Source organism: Octopus bimaculoides, chromosome 1, assembly GCF_001194135.2.
Source record: "Octopus bimaculoides isolate UCB-OBI-ISO-001 chromosome 1, ASM119413v2, whole genome shotgun sequence".
Taxonomy (NCBI): domain Eukaryota; kingdom Metazoa; phylum Mollusca; class Cephalopoda; order Octopoda; family Octopodidae; genus Octopus; species Octopus bimaculoides.
In genome coordinates this window covers 191,726,669-191,750,258 of record NC_068981.1, presented here as the reverse complement: position 1 = coordinate 191,750,258, position 23,590 = coordinate 191,726,669, and the positions used below count along the sequence as shown (strand labels likewise).

Below are 23,590 nucleotides of genomic sequence, written 5' to 3'. Positions count from 1 at the left end.
GAGATCGTTGCCAGTGCCCCTGGACTGGCACATAAAAGACACCATTTCGAGCGTGGCCGTTTTCGTGCGGGTGACACGTAAAAGCACCCACTACACTCTCTGAGTGGTTGGCGTTAGGAAGGGCATCCAGCTGTAGAAACTCTGCCAAATCAGACTGGAGCCTGGTGTTGCCATCCGGTTTCACCAGTCCTCAGTCAAATCGTCCAACCCATGCTAGCATGGAAAGCGGACGTTAAACGATGATGATGATGATGATGATTCTATCTGATGCTGTAACAACTCCATCATGGTATCTTCTATTTTAAATTTCATACAGATATCACTCAAATCACTTAATACCCCTGAGTTTGTATTAATAAATCTTACAATGTCTATGTGACTGCATCATAAACAATTTGCCCAATACTTCTATTCCACATAGAACATCTTTAAAACTACCTAAATTTCTGTGCTGCTCATAACCAGTGAAACATTACAGTTTAAACATTAACTTCAATTATCTGTACTAATCATTCATTCAGAAAATTCAAGACAGTTCACCTCTCTTCATATCAACAAACACTAGCACTCCACTGGTTACGATGACAAGGGTTCTGGTTGATTTGATCAATAGAACAGCCTGCTGGTGAAGTTAACGTGCAAGTGGTTGAGCACTCCACAGACATACACATCCTTTGAAATACAAGTACAACTAATTTTTGCTGGCTGAGTAGATTGGAGCAGCATGAAATAAGTGTCTTGCTCAAGGACACAATGCACTGTCAGCAATCAAACCCACAACCTTACGATCAGGAACTAAGTACCCTAATCACTGAACTTGCCTTCGTTATCAACAAACAACCTGCAGTATCAAGAATATGCGATATTTCAGATATTTTCCCCATAACTAATTGAATGCTTTTTAAGATGATTTAAGTATTCTTTTAATTGTTTCAGTCATTTGATTGCGGCCATGCTGGAGCACTGCCTTTAGTCGAACAAATTGATCCCAGGTCTTATTCTTTGCAAGCCTAGTGCTTATTTTATCAGTATCTTTTGTCAAACCACTAAGTTATGGGGACGTAGACACACCAACATTAGTTGTCAAGCGATGGTGGGAGGACAAACACAGACAGACAGACACACACACACACACACACACATATACGACGGGTTTCTTTCAGTTTCTGTCTACCAAATCCAATCACAAGGCTTTGGTTGGCCCAGGGTTGTAGTAGAAGACACCTACCTGTGATACCACACAGTGCGATTGAACCCAGAGTCATGTGGTTGGGAAGCAAGCTTCTTACCACACAGCCACTCCTGTACCTATCATACAAATAAATAGTTCTTCTGAGTACAGGTCAATGCTGTCAAACTTTTAGCATAGAATGTAAAATAAAGTCCAAACACATATAACAAGTCTACACCATTATAGAACTGTATCTTGAAATGTTATTAAATACCTTGTAGGTTACCAATCTTACAGGAAACTGTTTTATATATTTCCTTTTCAGATAGATTATGATAGACCTAACAGAAATATCAATTTAAATTCAGATATTACATTAAAATTGTTTCATATATTAATTCAGACAAGAAGTATGTAGAATTAAAAGGTAGTCATAATGATCTACAACTAATTTTATATATATATAAGTACACCAAAGAATATTGAAATGCTTGACATATTTCATCTTGCTGTGAAATGGAATTCAAAAGGTATTCTTACATGTTCTCAACAACACAGTGCATAAATTAAATTGCAGTTTTCAAAAGTTCTCAGCTGAGTATAATTAAATCTGGTCATTGTGACATTGAAAATGAATAGCTTATGGCTAGATTGAAAAAGCCTCTTAGCTCACACAAAGAGTACCAATATGTATGGTGTTAGTTTGACAACCAGGAAGAAATTATTTACACAACATAATTTTTTTTATTGTATATTTATGCTTTTAAAACATTTTGTGCAGAAATATTTTCAACTTAGTTTCATTTAACATTTCGTTCAATATTTCTATACCATACCAAATTTAAATATGATAAAATGTTTTGAAATATTCACAAATATTCAAGGATCCTAAGACACACAAATATTTATGACTTCTCTTATCAAAGAAAAAACTATTTGATATGTGGTCAGTCAAAAGACTTTGTCTTCATAAGTTGGTCTTAAAAATCAGAATGCACATCATTCCAATGCCAAACTTTACCCAATACAGAAATACAACTACTTATTTTATTGACAGTGCTGAAAGGTTAAGTTGATCTGGACTCCCATGAACCCAATCTTCAGAAAGGTCAGAGAATGTGGGACTAGTATTTGTTGTAACTTTGGGGGGTTTAAATGCAAGTTGTCCAAAACAAGGGAAGTGAGGTGCAAACTGTTCCCTTGTTTTCATCAATGAATTATAAAAAATTAAAACCAAAAAGCATATTGCAGCCATCAGCAATAGGAACATTCTAATTTGATAACTGTGACTGGAAATTCATTTTTAAGAGATAATGATACATTAAAGAAAAAGTATGGATTTCTTACATTAGCACAAGGCCATAAATTTACAGGGAACATGTTTGACTAAACTGAATCTCAGTATATGACTGTTTTTCATACCTTGTGGATGACAAAGCTAACCTGGGCAGAATTTGAACTCATAATGTAAATGGACATAGCAAAATACCCCACTCCACATGCTATTTTGTCTGGTGTTCTACTGAGCCTACCATCCACCACCCTCAAAAAAAAAAGAAAAATTGTGAAGGCATTATATAAAAACTATAATTTTTGCAACAGAACTGAAAGGATGCTCTTAAGATTATTGATTTACTCATGCAAAGAAAACTATATAATGACAACTTTAAAAAAAAATTAATTTTCCACTTCACACCATCAACACAAAATAAGATTCACTTAAAAGAAAGTAGTAAAACTCTAAACAAATCACTATTATGAATCACATATTGCATTATTTGGAGCATCAAACAACAGAAAATGTATTCTTCAAAAGTTATTCAACATACACAAATCAATTAAAAAATATAGATGAAAACTCTCAAAGGGACATTTTTTTGATTCTTTAAAAATGTAATGGGAAAAGAAAGCCTCTGTGAATCAACATAAATTGGAGAGAAGCAAATGTATAAACATAAAATAGATTACATATACATGTATACATTTCCCCTGTAATCTTATAAATCTGAGACTGAGCCCATAAACAGAGAAATAAACATGAAAACAGTTACATATCTTAATATTTTAATTCTCTAACAGACATACAACAAACACATTTGCAGTTCACCATACACTTAAAAAAAAAAAAAAACTACTTGAATGTTTGAGTTGTTAAATGTTCCTAGCTGGAATTCAATCTAGGACCTGCTACACAACCAGGAATGTGACATCTGATGACAAAGATCAATCTATTGTAATAGAGATTGCTTGCCAACATAACATGGCAGTCCTGGTTTAGGACTAATGTTGCTGTAATTTAGCCCCAGGAGACAGCATCTCCAGCTGGCTATGCGACATAATCTGTGTCCTTATATTTTCGAACAAGGGAATCTAGCACCCCAACTCAGCTCAAAACAATATCTGTGTATCACGATTTCTGGGTTATTTCTCTTCATCAGCACAGAATAATTGTTCGGCTAGAGATGGCGCTGCCAAATTCCCACTCGAAATATATAGTTTTTCGAAGTGACAACTAGTCATATTGTGAGATTTAAAAATTGTAATTTCTAAAGATCAATCTAGTTGAAACATACTGTAGATATTAAATATTATTGTGTGTGTGTGTGAGTGCAGGGTCTTCAGGCTAAATTTGACAGTTTGCATAAAAGGAGGAAAAGGAAACACAATATACCATCCAAAAATAAAAGTATTTTTAAAAGAATCAAAAAGTATCAACTAGATTATGGCTGGGAGATAAGTTTACTCAACGTAGCCATCCTCAGTTTCCCCCATGGCCTCAAGATGGCTCTGGAACCTGGTGCATGCATTCCTCACTGTGTCCCTGGGAAGATCTTCAAACACCTCCTTGATCTTGGCCACCAGTTCAACCTTGGTGTTGCAGGCAGAGTGGTTGGTGTCTTTCTCAAGTGCACCCCACATATAGTAATCCATAAGATTACAATCAAGGGAATTAGGATCCCAGAAAATGGGGCTAATGAAGTCATAAAGATTCTCTGACAAGCACTTCTGACCCTTTCTGGAGCTATGGTAAGGAGTTGAATCTTGCTGCCATACATATGGCCTTCCAGCAGCAACTCTCTCCTGCCAGGGATTGACCACAGACCTAACAGTTCCACTTAGTCATCTGAATTGAGCCAAAGATGTAGAGGCGAATTCCATCATGCAGACACAATCAGAAATCCTGCTGTATCCCTTTCTGCTGGCCACAACTTCAAAGTCTCCATTGCAGCAGTCCATGTCACATCTTACAGCCTTTACAATGTTTACAGAGTATTGAGCAGTAGTCATGGTGTCGGCATTTTGACACACTGTGCAAATCATCATGACATATGCAACTCTTTTCCAATAATCAGATAGTTTCCAGTCATCCATGTCAGTTAACTTTTTCTTAACTACAACTTTAATCTTTTTTGCTCTCCAATGTTGCTGACTGTTCACCAATACATCTAGCTTTTCCTGAAAAAAGGAGACATAAACAAAATCAAATTTAGCCCAAACACCCCACACATACACACACACACGAGTCTAACAGATGAAAGTTATAGTTAAGAAAGTACAATCATATAATAATGTAATTCTTTTAATAGTCATGTATGTTTTAATGCTATTCATATGAAATTCCAATTAAAATATCAATAATCAATAAAACATTTCATGATGAGTGCCACTATTAGATTAGGATCATGTATTCAATTTAATTTCTGGCTTTCTTCATTGGTTTAGATCTTTGCCAGAACTTTCTCTAGTTTAGAACTGAAGTCTGAGCAATATGGAATGAATGATATAGCATACTGATAGCTACATAAAGTTGTGCTAAAGATTAAATGGAAACAAGAATATTTGAATACATTCTGTATGAAGTCGCTGGTATACTCTCTCTTTTACTTGTTTCAGTCATTTGACTGCAGCCATACTGAAGCACCGCCTTTAGTCGAGAAAATCGACCCCAGGACTTATTCTTTGTAAGCCTAGCACTTATTCTATCAGTCTCTTTTTGCCGAACCACTAAGTTACGGGGACGTAAACACACCAGCATCGGTTGTCAAGTGATGGTGGGGGGACAAACACAGACACACATACATATATATGTATATATATATATATACACAACGGGCTTCTTTCAGTTTCCATCTACCAAATTCACTCACAAGGCTTTGGTCAGCCCAAGGCTATAGTAGAAAACACTTGCCCAAGGTGCCACACAGTGGGACTGAACCCGGAACCATGTGGTTGGTAAGCAAGCTACTTACCACACAGCCACTCCTGCACCTATCTTGATAATTATTTAATAATGGTTTCAAATTTTGGCACAAGCCAGCAATTTTTTAGGGAGGAGGTGGTGGTTGATCAATTACATCAACCCCAGTACTTTTGTTGTCAACCCTGAAAGGATGAAAGACAAAGTCGACATTGGCAGAATTTGATGTCAGAACATACGTTGGAAGAAATGCTACTAAGCATTTTGTCTAGCATGCTAACAATTCTACTGAAATGACTGTTCAGAGGTATACTCAACCAGGATGTTAAGCCACAAATTGTTGAAATTATTTTAAATTTAGAACTATTAAAATTATTAAATTGAATTTATCTAAAATATATTTCATACAAACCTAAATAAAATTTTTAAAATATTCAATAGGCTGACCTTAGACGAAGGCTGAAACGAATATCGATATGAAAAACCAATCAATACAACTAGAGAATGGACATGAGCAAAGAAAAGAAAATATGAAGGTAGAGTTAAGAGATCATCATGACCTAGATATTCAAAACAAGCAGATAAATGGCTACATACTTCCTTGAAATACAGTTTGAAAAGACACGTCATGGTAAAGAAAACCAAGCATAAATAAACTTGAAAATGCTGACATGAAGAACAGTTGTAATACAAGGAAATATTTAGAAATTAGACAAAGATAAAAGGCTTGTAAATTCCTAATCACTTCCACAAAAAAATAATTAAGATTGAGTTTTTATGCAGTTTAATTTTGAAGTTAATCCGTTTTCTATAAGAACAGAATATAGAATACATTGAAAAAACTAAGAGACGAAACATATAGAATAACAAAAAAAATATGGATGTAATCTATTAATCAATGTACTTCTAATTTACATTTATAAATATCATATTTTCCGTTCCTTACCAATAAAAATAAAAATAAAAAATAAAGTGGTGTTAAGTTTAACAGTGTTTATTGACTCAGATCATAATTTACAGGGTTGCCAAATTTGTAACCTTAGGATATCAAGAGAAATGGCGAAAACAGTTTAGTTTTTCATCTAATTAGGAGTTATTAAAATTGCTAAATACCAGTGATATGGTAAATTATTGAAATAACAGTATTTGAGATTTGGGTTAGAAGCCCATAGAAGATTCTTTTCATTGCTTCCAGATGTAGCTAATTTATTTGAGAAATGTGATGGAAATAGTATCAGTATATTTGATTTTGTAACTATTAATAGCAGATAAGAAAATTTCACTTCTAGATACATCATAGGCAAGGTCAAGAATGGTTGGAAGGAATTTTAATATAGTATCATTTATTTTGAGCATCAATGGAGGTGATCTTATTCCCACACACACCCTCTGTGTGTGTGTGTGTGTGTGTGTGTGTGTGTGTGTGTGTGTGTGTGTGTGTGTGAAGACCAACCATAGGATGTTGAGTCTCATGGACAAGACGACAAAGGATGAAGAGAATTGGTATTCCCCATGTTCAAGAAAATCCGTCCATCATGACAAAAGCGAGGTCCTAAAAACATCATGTTTATGACTATACACACAATGGGACCTGCCCCAACACCTAATTTGTCCCTGTCAAGCCTTCTGTACTTCTCATCTTCTTAACGTTCATCCCATCACCCCTCAACTACAGCACTATTTAGCTGTATTTATATGATTAAGCATATGAGAGCACAACAACACATACTTCATCTCCTTTTGTGCTACCAGTTATCCCACTCTCTAGAATCACTTTCTTTTGATAACCATGATGATGACGATGATATATATATATCATTGTCGTCATCATTTTATGTCTGCTTTCCATGCTAGCGTTGGTTGGATGGTATGACAGAGAACCAGTGAGCTGCAGGATTGTGTCAGGCTCCAGTGTAAGCTTTGGTAATTTCCATAGCCGGATGCCCTTCCTAATGTCAACCACTTTATAGAGTGTGTTGGATGCTTTTTACATGCCACTGACACAAGTGAGTTTGCTATGAAAATTTGCAAGACCTAAAAGAACAGAGAAAAAGGAGAGAAAAACGCCCACTACTAAGCAGAAGTATTTGGGAGAGAAAGGTGGCTTTATGCAGGTGATGAAAGGCTCAAAGAATGATAGAGAGACAAGCACAACTGTCCTTCTATAGAGGAGATACATGGTTGAAGAAACTAAGAGGAAGGTAGGAGTTAAATCAAACTGTCAGGGAGCAAGGTGAGCATAAAAGAGGATACAGACAGTAAGTCATAGGAAGGGACGAGAGTATGTGGATGCATTCATGGGGGTGTGAACCAGTGGAGATAGAGGTTAGAGATTAATGTATTGAGTGATGAGCAAGGGTGGGGGTGCAGATGATGGGGGAGATATAGTAGTGGCTTAAGAAAGAGAGTAGAGTTAAGAGAGGTGTTTAGAATGAAGTATAGCAGAGGAGAGATAGGGCAGTGGCTAAAGGCACAGGAAAGAGGTGATTGGTTAAGACAGTGTGAACAGGGATGATGAGGAATGTGGGAGATCATTAGGGAGGGGATGAGATGTAATATGTTCTGATTCTGATTTCAGGTGAGCACAACAGCTGAGGAGTACCATAGATGGGGGACAGATGAAAACAGAAGCAGGACAGAGCCTTGCAAGGATATACAAGCATAACAAAGTGGTTTTAGGATATTATTTTTGCTGTAATGGACGGGTCTTCTTGAACACAGCAAAATAACAATCTTGCTCCTTTGTCATCTCTTCTGTAAGGCTTAGCATCTTGAGATCAGCCTTCATTATTTCCTACTATATCTTCTTGGGTTTCACTCCTCCAGGAGTTCAATCCACTTTAACTGATTAGCACTTTGTCAATACACATCACAAGACCAAATCAGCACAATCTCCTCTCTTGCATGCTACATCTAATTCCTCTTATGCCTAACTTTTCTTGCAGCTCATTTCCCCTTTCTCATACATGCACACATCCAGCAAAGCGTACTAACTTCATTCCTCTCTTGCCTTCGCATATCCTCTGCATTCAAGGCCTATGTCTCACTACCATACATTAGTAGAATTGTGGCAATGCTACTAATATATACTAATATTAAGCTGTCCATAACTAACATACATATAAGCAAACCAACTTTCCCATCTTATATTCAGCTATATTTTATGTATGGCTACATTATCCAATGTGTCCTGTTTTTAAGATGGTAGGATATAATACGAAGGAGGTTTAGGTTCTTTTTGATGACAGATTTCCTCAATGGCTCATCACTAGTGTATCTATTATAAAGGAGTCAAGCAAATTTCCAATGAGAGCCATTTAACATAAATTAGGTTTTGTGCAATTTAAGTGAAAAATATCAAAGGTAAACTTTATTTAAAAGCACAGTTACAACACAGAAGGTTCATAAGTAAGTGAATGTGATTGATTACATTTAAATTAATGTGTGAATTAGGGCCTATCATCAACACTAATGAGAGACATGTCAAAAGATTTTCATGCCATACAGGAAAAAGAAAATGACACCAAGCTTTTACCCTTATTCTGAACTTTTGCAAATTGTAGTCAGGAAGAAATGTTAATAAGAGAAATTGGCTTCCAAATGTCACTGTGTTGAAAAAATATATATATAAAAAAAGACAAACAAGGGATTCATTTCAGAATGTAGCTTAATACAACACAAGATATGATAGAATATAGCCTTACTGAATCAGAATAAATGTAAAAGTTGAAAAAAAAAAAGTGGGGGCAGAATTCTGTTTTAAATTTTATTTAGTTTTGCTATATAAGCTATTACTTCTTGTTAGAATGTTGAATAACTGCACAAACATATCTATTTTATAAGGATATTTCAATATTAGTGAATGGAAATGCAAGGTTTAATATAAAAAAATTTTTTTTAAAGGTTTGAATAAAATAAAAAGATTTTGAAAAGAGAGTAGACAACAGTTAATGCTTATATGAGAGCTAAAATAGGTGATATAAATTTCTTCAGGGGATCAGAGTAACCTTTTACTTTGTAGCATATATGGTTTTCGAAACTGGCAAAGGTTAGGGTGTGTGAAACCACAATAGATGTTGACCTAAATGTTGAACACATGTTCAGAAAATGATTGGGAAAATGGGAAGAGAACATAAATTAACTGTAGCAAATTAACATAGAGAAAAATTCCACAAAGAACAAAATAAAAGCAACAATTCATAAAAGAAAAGGGAATATGACTAATTCTGAAATCAGAAATAAATCATTTTGATCCAGTCAGTTGTCATTCTATATACTGGCACAATATCAGAAATCCCTTTAATTTGTTTAGCAAAACAATTACCAAAAGAAATTAATCACAAAGCCTTAAATAGTATAATAGCCATCAAATATACATTTGGAGATTGCTAGGAAGTCCTCATAACAAAGAGAAAGCAAGTACCAATTTCTTATGCTTCAAGAAAACAATTACAACAGAATTATACAAGAAATTATACTCTCTTAATTTTGAATAATATATGCATGTAGACTATAAATATCACATGAGCAAACGATTCTTCATGTTATCTGAAGGTGTCACTGACCAGCTAGAAATAGCCAACCAGTTTCCTAAGAAAGATAAAACAGGATGGTCATGGTCAGAATACTTATGTTCAATCATGGTTGAACTGACATGAAACAACACGTTATTCATTACTTAGCAATGGGATTCACAGAAAAGTGAAGGACTGAAACACTGAATACATTTATTCAGAAATCAATATGATTCATATTAGATAAGTAAATCTGTGAACTTATTGGAAATATATTACCTTCAAAGCGAGATCATGAGTCAATAGAATACAAACAGAATACAAATGAAAATGAATCCATATATTTAAAAAACTAAAAATGACTAATGCAGAGAGAATATGCTTAACAATAAGTATGAACCTTATTTTCTGTTAGATCAACAAGTAGTTGTCAGTTCAATTGAAATATACACTAGCATTTGGAAGAGAGATAACGTTCCCTTCACTAGATTGGCTGTTTATTTGCAGCATGTGAAAACACTTTTTGCATGTTAATAAAGTTTACTGTAAAGAAAGGAACAATCTTCCATGGGGACATGACAATCTGGTTACTATTACCAAGACAATCATCAAGGAAATCATCTAGTAACAAATGAACAAGGTGTCGTTAAAACCCTCTAAGTCACTACAAATGCTAGAGACTTCCCAGTCTTTAATGATCTCTTACGGCAACCTGAAACATAAATAAAACATTGCCACATTACATACTGAAGACTTTGGTTCTTTAGAATAAGAAGATGATTGTATAGAGGTTTAGCAACCAGTTGCTAAACCTCTATGCAAGTTGTTACTACAGAGTCTGACTACACCAGTCTAGCACAACACTGGCCTTCTCTCTGACTTAGAAATAAAAACTGTATACTATTTTAAAACCTTTAAAACAAAAAGGAAAAAAATGTGTGCATAAAAATAAATCTTGAAAAGATGAGAAAGATTTCCTTTAGGACAAAAAAAAAAGGAACCTGTTAAAAAAAAAACAGTAATATAAAAATGAACCTTTTTCAGATTTAATTTAATTACTGTATATTAAATCTAAAAGATGTATTTTATGTTCTTATCTACAAAACAGAGAACACTATATTAACTTTGAACAAATACTTATTCTAAAACTATTCTGGAAACTGAAAATCAAATGTAATAATAACTAAATACTGATTATAGAATATACTGAGAATGACATGCAGAAAATTGTCTTCAACAGTTGAAGGTTCTTCTATTTATTTTTTAAAAATGAAACTGTTGAATGGAATATCTATGTATAACCATCAGTAAAATTAATGTAAAATTACCTAGACTTTAATTAGAAATTTACATTTATGTAAATTAAGAACTGACCCTATTTAAAAAAAAAAATACAGATTGTTAATACAAACTTGATGTTTCTTCTATCAATGGTAATAACAGTAATACAGAATTAGTCATATTTTTATATCTAAAATGTCGATGATTTTCATTTTAATCTTAGATTTTGATAACATATTTTGAAATTTCCTAAAATGAATTGTCTTAGCTTATTAGTGAGAAGCTTGGCATGAGGATAATACTCTTTATGAGGCTCTCTGAGACAAGAGAGATCAATGTGGTTATTATTTCAGTTTGAGCTTCTCTATAACACATGTAGGCAGTAAAGGAATTCCAGAGGGTCCAATTCTGGGAAGACTAATTCAAAAAGTATTTCAGTACAGGGTTTGAAGGTGAGATATAGTAGGGATCACACGTATTCAGCTGACTGCTTTCATTTTTCCTCTACCAAATTCACTTGCAAGGCTTTGATTGGCCTAGGGTTATAACAAAAGATACTAGCCCAATTTGTCAAATGTCCTTCTTGAAGATACACTTTAGAATATTTGTGCATGTGTGTAGCAGTAGTTCTGTCCCAGATATGTGAGCAGTACTATGACATAGGTCTAGGATATTTATGTCTATAGCCATAGCAGCACTGTTCTAGATATGTGTACAGTTCTTTAATGTAGGTCATACTTCAGATTTGTAGAAAGTCACTGCTTGGTTAGAAAAGGAAGGGCAGTGATCATGAATCTTTTCAGAGCCACTGTGACTAGTGAGAGGAAGGAAGGAAGTTGTCCTCAAATTGGAGATCTGGCTCAAAAGCTTGCAATAAAGTGTATTCTGTTAAGGATAAGGACAAATAGAGTTAAGTGATGAAGGGAGTTGTTAGCAACAATATTCATTGTTTTTAAGATATGAGAGCAATAGGTTGGTTAATAGAGTGAGAGAGTAAATGACAACTGCTTTGGCCTCTGCTCTACCAGCAGTGATGTAGGAGTTCTAGGAGTATAATCATTTATAACCTAATTTGAAAATGCATCTTGAGTTTCATAATCTTAGATTCAACACCACACTGAAGAAATCCAGTTTAAACCAATATGTGTACATACAATTCAAATTTTATAGTTTTATTAACTATGAATTAAGAAACAGATTAACCCTTTTGATACAAGCTTCTTGTTTTTAAGTGATTTGAATTAAAACCATCCATCAAAATTTCATTCCAATTTATGCTCCAAACATCAGCTTAATAATCAAAGTTATTTTACTAAATTCTTCATTATTTTCAAAGTTAATAGAAACTTAGGCAGTGTATTTCAAAGGAAATATAGTAATAAAAGAGTTAAATATAATTCTAATTTATATAATTATTGCGAAAACAAGTGACTAAAGGATAGATTTTTCTCACCCTTACTAAAAACAGATGTACCAATTAAAATTGTGGTTAACAAAATAATTTACCAAATGACTTTCAAATTGTCAGAAGAAAAAGAATATTTCATATATTTAGGAATAGATTGTTAAGTAACTGAAGTAGAGATGTTTTAAATTTAATATTTCAAATCATGTATACTGAAGTATTCAGAAAATAAAACAGGAATAAATTTAAGTGATAATGTAATAAAATTGTTGAATTAAATTCCTTACTTTTTCATATCAGCAATTTTCTCAAAACTAATATTTAAACATTAATATTTATTTTCTTTGTAAACCAAATCTTGAAATACAACCAACAACCTTGAAGTTAGCAAGCTGCCTAAATAGATTTCAACAATACTGTTCTTGCTCGCATCGAATGGCGTTTATCTTGTGTTTTATAAATAATATGAGAAACAAAATATGGCTCTCATTAAAGCATTACAACTGACATGTAGCTAAACAGAACATCCTTTCAGGTTATCATGTTCCATCTATTTTAAATAATTTCTTACAATAAACATTACATGGTAAGTTGAATGTAACAGCATGACATAAAATACACTTTATAAAGGTGATATTTTATCTAATTCAGCTTACAAATATAACTAGTCCCTTATTCTTCTGAATTATTGAGGATATGACTATATAAAATAATTTGGAAAACAGCAAACATGTTGGCCATCATATTTTCAAATAATAATTTCTTGTTAAGAAATAAAAATGACTGGTTAAATAAATAAAAATGAAATTGTGTACTCAAGTTTTCTTATTCATTAAAAATAATGAATAAATAGCTAATGTTTGGGAAAACTAATCCTTTATTACACTAAAAATGAAGTACTTCACTGGAGACAAACGATAATGAAAATATGGTAGAATTCTAAAACATTTTCTGAAACAAATCAATAAAAAAACTCATTACTTAAGAGATTAGATGGTTATTTGTGCTTAAGTGGAGTATTAGTAATTATAATTAAAACATCTTTTATTACTAAACTTTTGTTTCTATTCCCAATACAATACGCAAAGTCATTGATCATATTTTAATTAACAGTTTCTAAGGTACAAAGCTGCACATTTTGGAGGACAGGAACAATAAATTAAGTTGAATTTAATACTTGACCAATACTTATTTTTCAATTCCCAAAGGATTAAGGGCAATGCTGGCCTCAATGGGATTCAAACTTGATAAAAGTAGCGTTTACATGATAGTTGATCATGGAGTAAAAATGAACTTAGAATTTACCTATTTTCTTATATTTACTTCCTTTTTACTCTCTCTCTCTCTCTCTCTCTCTCCTGCATTTCCAAATGTTTGCAATAACTTATGAAGATTACTTTAAACAGAAGCCTAACAGAAAAATAGCATCATGTATATAATTTTTTTTTTAAATAAGTATACATGTAATGGTATCTTCAAACCAATAGTGTTAACAAAAAGAACCAATAAAATTGCTTAATGTAGCTCAAACAAAATTCAAAGAATCTATATTGAAGAAGCATTCTTGATATTCTATGTTTCCACTAGAATGAAAATATTGGACTTCTAATATGAATTCCAAGATGAAACTTTGTCTGACTCAGTGGATTGCATATAACAAAACCAAATGACTGAAAATATATGTCCCTCAGCTGAAAGCTAGCATCGCTTTTCATTCCCTTCATCTGAAATATGATATTAATCTAACAAAACCATACTAATAATGATAAATACCATATTTCTGTTGATATAAACTGCCTTTGTTTCAAGTAATTTTGAAAATATTGAAGAATTTTTGGAAAATAATTGTCATTATTGGAACACTAACATGAAATTTTGATAGAAACTTTTTAGATGACATTAAAATACAAAGTTTATATACTAGAATCAGGAGCAATCTCACATGGGTTGATATCAAAAGTTTTAGAGTATTTATTTAGCATTCTTGTAAAATTTACTGTAATTAATAAAGTTGAAATTTAACAAAATAACAGAAAAACAAAGTGCATTCGAAAATGTGCTAGAAGAAAAGAACATTTATTGCATTTTAGATAAGGTAGGTGATTGCAGCCAACAGCATAATGGCCCAGAAATCAAATAAATCCCTCAGATTACTCAGGAAGATGAAACTAATACATTTTCATGGAAGCCATTTATTAAATGAGAATATTTTTAAATTGTTTTAAAATAAAATACATTTCATAAAATGACAATAGTGATGCTACATCTGAGACAATAATTTTAAACATGAGACTAAGCAATAAACAATGGAGTGATATATTAATTGGTAAAAAAAAACCCCAGTAACCTTCAAATGGCCACTAAAACATTAATATTTATACATCAACAGCATATTTTGTTCAAATATCTAAGTTTGAGGACTACAAAATTATGTTTAGACTGCAAAAAAGAAAATATCAGATAGACTATTAAAAAGATTTTAAAAAAACCTACATGTCAACAGTCACTCATTAAAAAGCCTGATTTATATAGGGATATACTCAAAAACAATAACTAGTATGGCACTGCAGAATATGAAGAAATTAAATCCTAATTAAACATTTAAAAAAAGTTTTCTTAGAGCAAATCTTAGTGAGTGGAGAGGGCATTCTTTTAATATAGTCATGGATTAATTTTTATACATATCTTTTAATAATATATGTAATAACAAATGAGAGTATAACATTTCTTTCCCATCCTCTCTATTCTTGTTAGCAAATTAAAGAAACAAAGACAAAGGAGAGAAAACCCGATACTAAGAAGGCAGAGAAAAGGGAGAATGAAGCTGAGTTGCAGCAATTTATGACTATACCAGCTTCATTGTTCTTTGTGAAGTGTTTGACATAGCAGACACAATGTGTAATTAGAAAAGAAGATGACTGAAAACCTTGACATTGTGGTAGGGAATGTCTGTCTGGGCCAAATAAAAAAAGTTTTTTTTTTATTATTGTCACAGGAAAGCATTGAAATTCCATTGTACTATGTAAGAGAAAATTTATTTTATACTAAATTCATTTCTCAATATTAGAATCATTTTCAAAGGGGTTTTGGTAGGAATCTGAGACAAAAAACTAATTAACATAAAATGAAAAATTGTAGTGAATCATCATGAAGAATAATGTAGTGTGTGTGTCACCCATGCCAGTATGGAAGGTGGACGTATGATGGTGATGATGATGATGATATATAAATGCAGTAATATATCAAAGGAAAATATAGTAACAATACATAACAGAACTAAAAAAAAAAAAAAAATCAGAAATCAAAATCATGCATTTTAGATATTTTTATCATTATTCTGTTTTATCACCATCATAGAACTTCACACAATCTATGCCATAGAACATTATTTCTGTATGTAGAACTGCGTTATGTCTTCAATAATCAGTTCCTTTCATTTTCAGCCAAACTATAATGTCTACACTATCTTTAATCTGCGCTATCATTCCCTGCAATGTTATCCACTTTAATAACAAATATCTATATATAGCGTAATATATAGATGTTGTTATCATCTTTGTTTTACTCAATCCAACGCTCTCGTTCTTCGTATCTATTCATATCTATTGATATCCACTCTTTTCTACATACAAATGTTTCCCTTTAGCATTTGTTCTAAAAAAATTTACAACATAAAGCCTGTTACACAAAAATAGTTAAACAGATGAACTTAATTTACTGTTTGTTTTCTAAGAGATTGTACATGACATCTAACTCTATGATCTGTGGTCATTATGACAAGTATTAATTTCAACTAACCGACTTCTCACTTACATAGCCAAGCTATCACTTGAATCAGTTTAAGCCAGTTCTTTACATATTTCATTGGCAAGTCAATTCTTAATTCAACATTATAATCTTCATCAGTTTACCATCACTTTATCTAAGTTGTCATGAACTGGACAGAATACAAAAGTTTTGCCATGTGAGAGAGAGAGAGAGTGAGAGAGAGAGAGATAGAGAGATGCAAACAGAGATTTCTGAAGTTTTTATCCCAAGTTTATCATGTTCTTGGCATGAGATCATTCATTTGATTTTAAGACAAGGCTTATGAAATACAGTCTTAAAGGAATGGTTCTGATTTTAAGAATACCATGATCAATATTCTGCACAAAAATTGTCAGGAATCAATCTTTCGTGAAAGATATTTGTGTAGTTATGTCTTGAACTGATGACAAAATGGCTCTTTTTGCATCACAAAAAATACAATGGCAGATGTTCACAGAAGTTAGTGGAAAATGAAAGGAATATGGCCTGAAAGCGGTATAATGTGAAATAAACTGAATATATATTATTTTAGAAAACAATTGCATATTAATAATTATTGGTTACTGCAAGCATAATGACTACAAATATTGGAAATTAGAAGCTTATAAAGAAAGAGAAAGGAATAACTGAAAATAGGCATTAATGTTACATTTTTCACTTGCTAATAGTTAGTGCATGTAGGTAAAAAGAAAATGAGGATTCTAAGCATACTGATTACAATGGCTGGGATGGGGTTCTAAGATATTTTTACTTATTTTCCTCTGCTTCCTTTTTGATAATTTCATTACAGTTTTCATTACCATTACTTCTTTGCAGAAAATTTCCTTGCTTTCGTTTATGGAGGATATCCTTGTCAGAATAGGATTGCTTGGAAGCAGACATGAATAAACATCTACACATTTTTATGCTATCATCACCATTTTATTGCCATCAGCATCATTTAATGTCCACTTTCATGTTTGTATGGGTTAGACAAAATTTGTTGAAGTAGATTCTCTATAGCCAGATGCCCTTCCTGTCAGCAACTCAAGCTAATGCGTCCCATGGCCATGCATGTTTGTCATGAAAGATTGGAAATGGACATCACTCATATAAAGATGATGCTCATTTACAACCATCACAACAAAATGTCAAGACAAGGTTACACACAACTAAATGCATGCACTCATGCACACACATACACGGCAGGATTCTATCAGTTTTCATCTACCAAATTCACTCACAAAGGTTTGGTTGGCCCAGGGCTATAGTTGAAAACAGTTGCCAAGTTTCCACACTGGGAAAGAAGCTGAGACCACATGGTTGGGAAGCTAGCTACTTGCCATGGCTGCTACATGTATCATCATCATCATTTGATGTCCGTTTTCCATGCTGGCATGGGTTGGATGGTTTGACAAGTGAGGCAAGCCAGAAAGGTGCACCATGCTCCTATTGTCTGTTTTAGTATGGTTTCTATAGTTGGGTGCCCTTCCTAATGCTACCGAAGTTACAGAGTGTACTGGGTGCTTTTTTAGGTGGCACCAGCACAATAGTTTTTTAAAATAATTTACCAAAATTTCTGAAACTTAAAGAAACACCTAATATAGCATGGGAAAATAAATATAAAATGTTTGATGAAATATTTGGTTGACACACAAGCCTTTCAGTAACCTGTATAACTGGAAGGCTTCTTTGGTAATAATTTCTTATAAAGAAATAAAAAAATTCTCTAATGAAAAAAAAATTATATCTGTTCAAATGAATAAAATTTCCAGCAAGAACTATAATCTTTTCTACTCTAGGCACAAGGTCTGGAATTTTGGGGGAGGGATGCCAGTCAACTAGATTAACCCCAGTATGCAACCGGTATTTAATTTATCGACCCCAAAAGGATGAAAGGCAAAGTCGACCTTGAAGGGATTTGAACTCAGAACATAACGACAGATGAAATACCGCTAAGCATTTCGCCCAGTGTGCTAACGTTTCTGCCAACTCGCTACCTTCCAGCAAGAACTATAACACCATAAAAAAAGTTTTATTAAATTAAATAAAACAAAAACAAAAAAAATCTAGTTCTAAATACATCCCAAAAAAGCCTATCAGTTTTAAATGCTAATCATCCTTACATATGAGTTTTTATGGGTGCAAGAACACTGGACTACAAAGTGCATGTTAGACACAAACCTTACATATCACTCTGCTTACTTTTATTTCCCCTCCATATTTACAACTAAATATTTAATAATAAGGTTTAACTAAAAAAGAAAAAAATTACTCTAATAAAATGCAATTTTCTAAAACTAAATCCCCTATCTCAACCCACAAAAATGGATGGAAAATGTCAACAAAAAAGAGAATCAAAAGGATTTTTCTTCCCTTTTATAGTACAAAAAAAAAGTATTTGTTTATTTTTAAATATCAATTGTTGAACAACAAATCTATTTGGTTACAGGTTCCCAAAGGACCATTTGCTAATCCAGCACATTACTGATGATGAATGACAAGAGAGTGTCAGTAACACAGTGCAGAACATATAGCATAAAGGACTTCATGCGAAAAGCACATTTTTGTTGTTTTAGATTTTTTTTTTTTTCATGTTTTAGCCTTTGCCATACTACAGCAGTGAAAGATATACATACACATAACAGACTTCTACAGTTTCTACCAAAGAAATTCTATTCACAAGAGGTCTTCTGGGGGGTATAGAAGACCTTTTCCCAAGCTATCATATAGTGGATTGAACCCAGACCCACATGACTGCAAAGTGGTCTTCATGAATGGAAGAGTGAAAGACAGATGATAGCATTTGTGAGCAAAAGATAGATAAGAACATGGAAGAGCAAGGGAAAGAGGAGAGAATGCAGGAGCAAAATAGAGGAGAGCACGTGAGACCAAGAGAGCAGGAAGAGTATGTAAAAGCAAAAGAGAAGAGCAAAAGAGAAAGCAGAGAATGCGAATGCAAGAAAGAGCAGAATGTGTGAAAGCAAGAGAAGTATATGTGGGACTGAGGGAGAGGGAAGAGTATGTGAGGCCAAGAGGAGAATTTGCTGGAAAGAGAGAGCATGCAGGAGTAACGAAGAGATGAGAGCTTGTGAGAGCAAGAAAGAAAGAGAGAGCATGCAAAAGTATGATATTACAATATTATACTATAATAAATAATAGTGGAGTGGGAGGGGTACTGTGATTGCAAGGTAGGGTCAAATACATTACTGTAAGTTTCATTTTTCTCAGTTTTGAGTTCACATCATTCTTTAATTGTACTTTCATAATTCTAAGAATAAGAAAATAGTATAAATGTTCTATAGAGGTTCCTATCCTAAAAAAAAAAAAAAATTCAATCTTTAGCTTTAGAAAAGAAGTCAATATTATATTAAAGAGAAATGCTTGTGTGAATTACTATAAAATAATGTGCATAACATCAATATTAATTAACTTTATGCTAATTACTTCATTCAAATGTGTGATTGTAGTCGTGAGAATACTCACCACACTCTTATATGCTTAAATAACTATTAACTCTTTGGATGACTCTTTTAGATTATTTTGTTGAAATTATGATTAACTATTTTTCCAAACAAGTTTAATACTACTTTAAAAATAAAACTATTAACAGTCTAAAAATAATGTATTCAAAACACTATATAAATGAATGTTTAAGTCCAGTTTTCTGTTGAACTAGCATTATTCAGTAATTAAAAAAAAATCAAATTGTGAAATCAGTATATGACATTCTGGCCTCAGATTATTATTTACATTTATCAAATTTGTCTCCAAATATTTCACAACAATTAATTAAATTAAAATATAATAAAACACATCCTCTCCAAAGGAAAACTCATAAAGTAAACTTGATAAATTAGCATACTAGAAAAATAGAGCTCGATCCTACACTGTAATTGATAGTCAAATAAGATTATGTAATGATTATAAGAAAAACAAATACAACATATGAAGTCTACGTGTGTTGCTTAGTTTAGTTTAGCCAGAGTAGAAACCCTAACATATTGAAAACTGATTAAGATAACATTTAACAAATGAAAGGTGGTATGTAAATATTACTGACCTATATATTACTGTACGCTTGTGTAGATCTGCTACACAGCCTAAAATGTTTCTTAACGACCAACACTATGGATAGTTAGCTTTCAGGTTATATACCATCACAAAGTGCTTGTCATGGAAGAGGCAAAGCAGCAAATTTTATAAAATTCATGAAATGGAAAATCATTTTAATAGTTCGTCACCCCAACCCTGCTGGTGTAGATCAGCTGTGCCTCAAGTACAATCACTGATCCTACATCATCTGATAAGTGATGCCCAGCATCCACAGATCTAACTGCAACATTAATTATCTCTTTATCTATTTTTTTAATTTACTTTTTTATTTTGTGTGTTCCACTCCAATGGGCTTTCCACTGTCATCCAGTGACAAAGCAACAAGGGAGCATTTACATAGTCACTTGATCTATTAAAAATAGCAACCAAATCTTCCTCAAATCCGTAAAATATTATAACATCATATTCTTATACACTTTCCCTTTCTTGTTCACACATGCTCTCCTCTCTTTCTCTCTCTAAGAATATATTGGCTATCAGGATATACTAGCTCATGTAGTCATAGACATACTCCTAAAAAGACAAGTTAGTTATGTCTAGAATGTCTTTGATTATAGTCTCCAGAGTTATTAACCTGCAGCTAAACAACAATAACAACCCAGCAGGTGTCATTCCCTTTTACTCTGCTTTCCATGGAAACTGAAGTAGTACATACAATGAATCAAATCGTTCCTTCCAGTTTACACAATTCTTCCATCTTTTAATAATCTACTGTCCTGTGACTGACTTGTTATTTGCAAGCAGAGAGAAACCCTTTGTTGCTAACAGAGGTATAACTCCCTGAACCACTTTCATCTTACCTGAACTACTGTCCTTTCACTACTACTACCACCACCACCACCATTTTATACAAAAGATTTTCCAAGCTGACATACAAAAGGGGAATTGGAAAATAGAATAAAGTATGAGTAGTTATACAAAATATAGTAAAATGAAGTGAAGGGTTGTAGCTTGTACTACAGACAGATATTAACAGTCAATAAATTGTATCGGTCAGTCAAAAGGTTTAAGGTCCCTCTTGTTTGTGAAGCCCAATCTTCTTAGATTTAATGGCCTCCAATCTCTCTTCTCATGAGAATGACACTTAAAAAGGTTTTTTTTTACTGTGCCTACCTGATTATGGCACATAAGATTAATGATTTTACTAAAAATTTTATAAAATCAAATTTAGTAAAATGCAAGATAAGAAGCTAATCTAGGTTTTTTTTGTTATTGTTTTGTTCTTTTTTTCATGCTAAGTGATTATCTTTCTTGGCAATCTACCAGAATATTGTGGAGAGGGGGAGTATTCAAATTAACTGACTGGCTTCTTTTGTCCTGTCCAACAAAAAATTTTCTATTCAAACTTCTGCTGCCAAATTTAGAATACAAGAATCAATCCTTTCATTTACAGGCACTTATCAAGAAATGTGGATTCAATTTCCACTTTGTCTCCCCACCCCATACACAAAAACCCTGTTATTAGTTGGGTTTTTTTTTTCTTTTTTTCTTTTTTTTTTTGATAAGGAAAAGTGTAAATTATTACCATGCTATCTACATTGCACACTTCAGATTCAGTTTCTACATTAACTGTTATTACAAAACCTAGTAAAATATAACTCAACTAAATATAGCCAATTGAAGTAGTATTATTTAACAATATTCATTATATAATCTGGCAAAGAAAAATGTCTATTTACAAAACCTACCAATAGTTAAAGGAACTGAAAAAAAAAAATTGACATCTTATTGCTGCACAAAGACAGTCTTCAGTAATAACATTGCTAATAAGGTTTCTAATTTAGATACAAAGTCAGCAATCTTGAGTTCCCAGCACTTGACTTTGTTTTATCGACCATGAAAGGAGGAAAGGAAAAATTAACCTATGCAGGATTTGAACTCAGAATGTAAAGAGCTGGAAGAAATGCTGGAAAGAATTTTTGTCTAATGCTTTAAAACTGAGTAAATTCATGTTCTTTCAAGAAAAATAAAGACACTCCTGAATTTTACAGTCAAGCACTATCTTGCCCAATGAGGAGCATGCAAATGTACTCATTGCTAGTTCTTAAACTAGCTTATATGTTAAAAGTCTTTTAACAGACACAGAAGCATCACATTTTTAATAAATTCCAAATTGCAGAATGTCATATCCATTAAGAGGAATCAATTCAAACAGATTTTCTATTGTGAGAAGAAAAATACTACTGCTTTATTACCAGCTTTTGTTTTGCTTTAATAGATTAATTAATATCTAGCATCCATACCTGGGTCATCAAAACTGACAGTAATATTTAGATAAATTATTTTATTCTTATGTTTCAACTGTTTCCAAGTTTTCCACTGTTTAATCAGAGCAATTTCTTTCTATTCTTATGAAAAAGCTCCAATGTTATAAAGATTGTATGCAATATTTTCTGTCTTTTTACATAATCATCTATAGTGTAAGTTCTTTTAAAATTTGATGAATTATCTTCCATATACAGATTAAGTATGTTGCACACAGTAAAGGAGAAACATGTTTTATATTAACAGATAGTAATATTTTTCAAAACTCTCAGAGGATATTGAATATATATATTGGGTCATCCCATAAATGTGGTTTTTCCAATTGCATGAACAAAAAGTAGGAAGGGAACAGGATAAACTACCTGCATTAACTTGCTATAAAAGCAGGTAGTAATTTTACCTTGTCCTTATTCTTAGTACAAGATTTGAAGAGTGCAGTTCAATTTTAACAGTTATTTTTTCAAAGCTATAATGGAAGTGACAAAGGAGCATATTTGGTATATTTTGCTTTATGAGCTCAATGAAGGCAACAATGCAACATAAAGTGTGAGGAACATTAATGCAGTATATGAGGATCAGACAATAAGTGTAAGCCAGTGTCAATGATGGTTCCAGAAATTCTGAGCCGGAAGCTACAGCTTAGAACACAAGCCTTGTCCTGGAAGATCTGTAGAGCTCGACAAGGATGTTCTGCAAACCCTGGTGGAACAAAATCCTATCGTAACTATTGAAAAACTAGCAGAGAAGCTTGGATTTGGTCATTCAACCATTCATCGACACCTGTGTGCCATTGGAAAAGTCAGCAAATTGGGTCAATGGGTTCCTCAGAAACTTTCCAAGCCTAATCAGAATGA

At 32.9% G+C, this 23,590-nt stretch overlaps 1 protein-coding gene across 2 annotated transcripts in view; it reads right to left on the bottom strand.

Annotated features, from left to right (window-relative positions):
• Positions 1–23,590, bottom strand: part of LOC106877593 (cyclin-dependent kinase 14) — a 179,172-nt gene that overhangs the window by 128,273 nt on the left and 27,309 nt on the right. Inside the window, exon 1 of one of the 2 annotated variants that reach the window (XM_052973464.1) lies at positions 1,229–1,280. The exons of the other annotated variant lie outside the window; for it this stretch is intronic. Coding sequence (XP_052829424.1) covers positions 1,229–1,265 — 37 coding nt within the window. The 5' untranslated portion in view covers positions 1,266–1,280. Of the gene's footprint in view, positions 1–1,228; positions 1,281–23,590 lie in introns of those variants that run through there. 2 annotated transcript variants of the gene reach the window in all.